This window comes from Galeopterus variegatus, unplaced genomic scaffold, assembly GCF_000696425.1.
Source record: "Galeopterus variegatus unplaced genomic scaffold, G_variegatus-3.0.2 Scaffold5488, whole genome shotgun sequence".
Lineage (NCBI taxonomy): Eukaryota > Metazoa > Chordata > Mammalia > Dermoptera > Cynocephalidae > Galeopterus > Galeopterus variegatus.
Genome location: NW_007731599.1, coordinates 150,080 through 154,806, shown reverse-complemented (window position 1 = coordinate 154,806; position 4,727 = coordinate 150,080). Strand labels below are relative to the sequence as shown.

The following is a 4,727-nucleotide window of genomic DNA, read 5'->3' as shown; positions in this document are numbered from 1 at the left end:
CAAGTCACACACCTATCAAAAGCCTGGGAACCAAACCTGCTGGGGTTGGGCGCAGGTGCAGACAAGAAAGCCATTTTCAACAAACAAAAATAAGAAAGCCAGTTTCATGACCTGTTTTCTGGCATGGGGGCAGGTTAATGCTCTGACGCTGGGGAAACAACATGTTTCCCTCTTCCGCACTCCCCAGGATGAGTTTCTAGGCTGGATGGAAACTTACCTGACCCATCAAAAGGAAAAGCTGCTGCAGCCTTCCCCGGCCCTAACAAGACTAGCAGCTCTGCTTACATAGTCCTGGTAACCTGGCAATCACTACTTCCGACCACGAGTGGTCTTGGAAAGGTGGCCCCTTTCCAGGACCAAGACCAGTCTCTCTTAAGCTTCTACCATGCAGGACCTCTTCCAAGTTTAATCATTCACTTTAGATGCTGAAGCCCGGGAGCAGCCCAGGGCACTTTAGTTGTCAGGTTAATTTACATTCTTTCCATGCTTCATGGGCCTCCCTCCCCCACCTCCAGAGGGTCAGACAAGCACACCCAAACCCCTTGGCCCTCCCCAAGGACTTACCAAGCACAGGAAATTGGGGAGGGCAACCAGTGACAGAGTCTGGATGACAGTGCTCACTGATCCAAGGCTCAAGCAGAGATAATGAGGGAGAGGGGGCCCTCCCCTAAGAGCCCTTGTCAGTTGCAGAACTCGCCTCCTTTTACCAGCAGAAGGATTGATTTCAGGGTTCTGCCAGCAAAGTGACTTACAAATACATTCTTCCCCATCTCCTCCTTTCCAGGGGTGCTCTTACATTGCACAGGACAGGGTCTGTTCCTGAGATCCTGGGGCTGTATGCCCCCCCTTACTCACCAGAGCTCTTCCAGCACACAGCACCACCTCCACTATCCCCCAGCTGACTTGGAGTTGGGCACAGAAGCTTACAATGGCGTTATCTCTCAACAGACAGCTGTGAAGGGCTGGAAGCAGCAGCTTATCAGGGAGCCTGCACTGATTCACAGCCCAAGCTCCAGCTTCTCTGCTGAATAGTAATTTCCAGCAGTGGATTTGTGTTCAGTCTCTCTCCTCCCCATCTCCCAAGGGTGTGCTGTCCTTTCTCAGAGAGAAGGCAGTGAAGGGGAGATGCTACCCATGGGGATGGGAGCTATGTGCCAGCCTTCTGGGCAAGGCTCAGTCTATTGCCTGGAGGCTGCAGGTTTAGGGACCCCAGCAGGGTCTGCTATTCTTGGCAGTGACCCCCAGGAGAGTCCATTGATGCTCTCCTTCCTTACCTACCCAAAAAAGCAAAGTGCTGCTACCTTTCCCATAGTGGTGATGCACAGGGGGACACAGGCCTCCTTCTGGCCATAATCCCGAGGCCAGGGCCAGCCCAGGAGGGTGGGGGAGAAAAGGGAGAAGCCAGGGACTGGGCAGTGTGCCCCTTACATCATTTCGAAGCTGTCCAGTCTCTGTGCCTAACCCTGACGACTCCAAAGGCTCAAAGGGACTGAGACATAAGGGGGGCAAGCCAGAGCTGTCTCTGCACAGGCAGGTGATTAGGAAAAAACTTGGGGACAGAGCCATTTTGGTGTTTATTTTATTAGAAGCAAGGCTTCAGCTGTGGGGCTCAGAGAGGAGGCTTGAGGAGTTCTGTCCTGGGTCTCTCCTTTGGGCCAGCATGGGGAAGGGAGAATGTTAAATGAGCTAGAGCCCATGGAGATGACCCTACCATCACAATCTCAGGATGCTCCTCAGAAGCAGGGGAAGGAAAACTAGAAATTGTCCCAGGGTCGGGGGCAGAATGGGGCCCCCCATCTCAGACTCCCCTACCCTCAAGCAGTTTCTCACCCCCTCGCCTCCTCTGTCAATGGTGGGGGTGATTCCAAGAGCTTTCCTCGGCTTCCAGATTCCGTGTCCCCTTCAGGAATATTGGGTGTCTGTAACAACTGGGGGCCCAAAGCAAGGCCCAAGAGTCCCACTGCCCACCATTCCCTCCCAGAAGAAGATCCCATCATAGTCCAGAAAAGGTGAAGGTGGGGTTCTGCATCCTCAGGCGATAGAGGCCTAGGAGCAACCTTCCTACAAATCTTCCCTGGGGACGTCGGGGTTCTTTCCAGCCACTCCTGCGCCCCTCCTTTGTTGCCTGGGGGTCCATGCTACGTCCAGGCTGTGGACTCCAGAAGACCGAGGCATGAAAGGCTGAAGGTACATCTGAAGGTGGAGGCGCTGGGGATAAAATCCAGCAGGTATAGGGGATCCGGCGGCCGGAGTTCTCAGGCCGTTCGGTCCTCGTCCGCGACTCCTGGCTCAGGTAGCGAACGCTTTGCAGAGCCTTCTCCAGCTGCCGGTTCCCCTAGGCTCCTCTTGGACGTCGGCGCGGCTGGCGAGGACGAGGGACCAGGATGGGGGTTTGGGGGCTGGTAGCCGGGTTGTCGCGGATCCAGTTCGTCCTTGGAAAGTAGGATGGCGAGGCCCGGCACGTTCTTAAGTACACTTAGACTGGCGGCCGACTCGCCAGGGGTCTGACCCGGCGTGGGCCCAGGCGGGAGACTCTGCCACACCTCGCGCACGCTCCTGTAGCGCAGCCGTGTGACCTGGTGCAAGCCCGCCAGGCGGCGCTTGAGGATCTCGGCGCACGTGACGGTCTTGGTGGTAGCCCGGCCGCAGCCGCTAAAGACGATGGCGCGCGTGGCTGGCTGCGCCATGCTGGCGGTGGCGAAGGCCATCAGGTTCCGGATCTTGCTCCCCTCCTTGACCCGCATGTTCACGGCATCCGGCGCCAGGTCTGCGAAGGGACCAGAGCCCGGGCCGTCTCCCTCGGCTCCGCCCCCTGCCGGCGCCTCTTCGGAGCGCACCTTACGGAAGTTCTCCATGCGCCGTCGTTGCTGGGACCTCTGGCTTTGCCAGGGGGCTGCCTCAGCCCTGGGGCTGCATGGTCGCCGGTGGCACCCGGAAAGGGCCGGCAGGGGTAAGGGTGCCGGTGCAGCGTGGACGGTGGCGGGAGGGCTGGGGCGGCGCAACCCTCGATCTCCACTTCTCAAGAGCGGACGCTGCTCTACTCCGGGCTCTGCGCGCCCTGTGCTCCGCGCCTTTAGCAGAGGCCCAGCCTGGGAGCCTGGAGGCCCCGCCCCTACATCCAGGCCCCGCCCCTAACTCGGCCTGGCCCGCCCCCGTCCCAGCCTCACCCGCCTTTGAAACCAAATCCCGTCCTTAGTTACTCCGGCGTGGGAGCGGCGCGCTCGGTTGGGCGCGTTGGCAGCGCCAGGGGGTGACTTGGAAGGTGAAGTTCCCATATAATCGCCATCAGCCCTCTCCGAGCCACTCTCATAAACGGGCAACCTAAATGAAAACTGCGCTTGCGGCGCAAACGCCGCTTCATGCCAGGTCCCCGAGCCCGTCCCCGTTCCAACTAAAGGCCGCCCCTAGGTCCCTCCCAGCGAGATGCTGGACCTGGTTACCCCCACTCCCCCGGGGACCAGCCCCCTCCCTTCCGCTCCCGAGTATTCTCGCCTCAAGGACAGCCAGTGCACGGTCAGCAGAGTGCGGGAGGCGCTGGCTCCGGCTTAACTCTGCGCCTCCCCTTGGGCTACTACGTCGCGGCGTGGTCCCGCAGAGCGGCCGAAGACCGAGGCTTCAGCCTCGCCACACCCGTCCGGAGCGCGGAGCTCCCGGGCCCCTGGACATGGGGAGTGAGGCTCTGGGCCAGGCTGTTTCCAGAGGCGAATGGGGAAGCGGACAAGGAGACCCTTTCCCAAGAGGCGTTTAGCTTCCTCCACCCATGCCAGAAAGCCCACTATCAGTTGCATGCTTTGGTAAGCCAGGCATTGTTCCCTGCTAATGCGGAATTCGTTGTTAATCAACCTTGGCTCCTGGAGACCCAATGGGGTCCTTTTTCAAAAAGGAGACTGGGTGAAGGCAGGTTTTAAGAGAAAGAAGGGAGGAAGGTGGGGGATTGAAACTTTGGGGGCATATTGAAGCTACCGGATGCCTCTTTTCGGAAACTCCACCGAAAGGGTGGCCCGGGGTCTCCTGCCAGGTGAGATAAGCAGTAGAGAAAGAGACGAGGTGGGGGTTGAAGGACTGCTGATGCGACAGAGGTTTGAGGAGTCCGGCCCTCTCCAAAACTGCCCTAATGCCTCGCCCTTCATCCTAACACCCCGTGCATACCCAGAACCGAGGGAGCAGGGCAGATCTGATCCCGGTGGGCATAACTACGATAGGGCGAGGCGGGGCGGGGCACTCGGAAAGTGCTAGAGCGTGACGGTGCCTGCGCTTGCCGGGCCTCAGTCTTGGGATGGCGCTGCCGGGCCTTCTCCCTCCTCGTGGCTGTCCTCGCCGCAGCTGTAACAGCCCTGCTGTTCAGAACCCGGGGTTTACCCTCTTACCGCCACTTGGGGACGGCTGTAACACCTGGACCTTTGCATCCCAAACTATGAATGGCTGACTCCCCGTAACGTACCTCCTGCTCGCACGCTGGGATCGGGGGCCCTCGGGGTATGCTCCGTATGCGGACTTCGGCCCGCCCCAACAAGGAACTGCAGTAGGCGCAGGAGGCACAGTGGCCTTGGGAAGACACAGACTGTCCGCAGCGCATGGCGAGGCGCGGGAAACCGCGGGCTCTGTAAGGCCCGACCGTGGTGGGTCTTAAAGAGCGGCAGTTTCCGCTAGGCCTAAGAAAAACCTCCGGTAGCTGGAAGCTACGTTGGAAAGGGCTGGATGGGAAAGGAGCGAGCTCTCCGCCCCCG

General features: G+C 59.4%; 1 protein-coding gene across 1 annotated transcript; it reads right to left on the bottom strand.

The window, feature by feature from the left end:
* Positions 1–2,255: 2,255 nt before the first annotated feature.
* On the bottom strand, positions 2,256–2,855 carry LOC103604925 (ribonuclease P protein subunit p25). The gene has a single exon (XM_008589502.1). It carries the CDS (start codon positions 2,853–2,855, stop codon positions 2,256–2,258), a length of 600 nt encoding a protein of 199 aa, XP_008587724.1.
* Between the last annotated feature and the right edge of the window lie 1,872 nt (positions 2,856–4,727).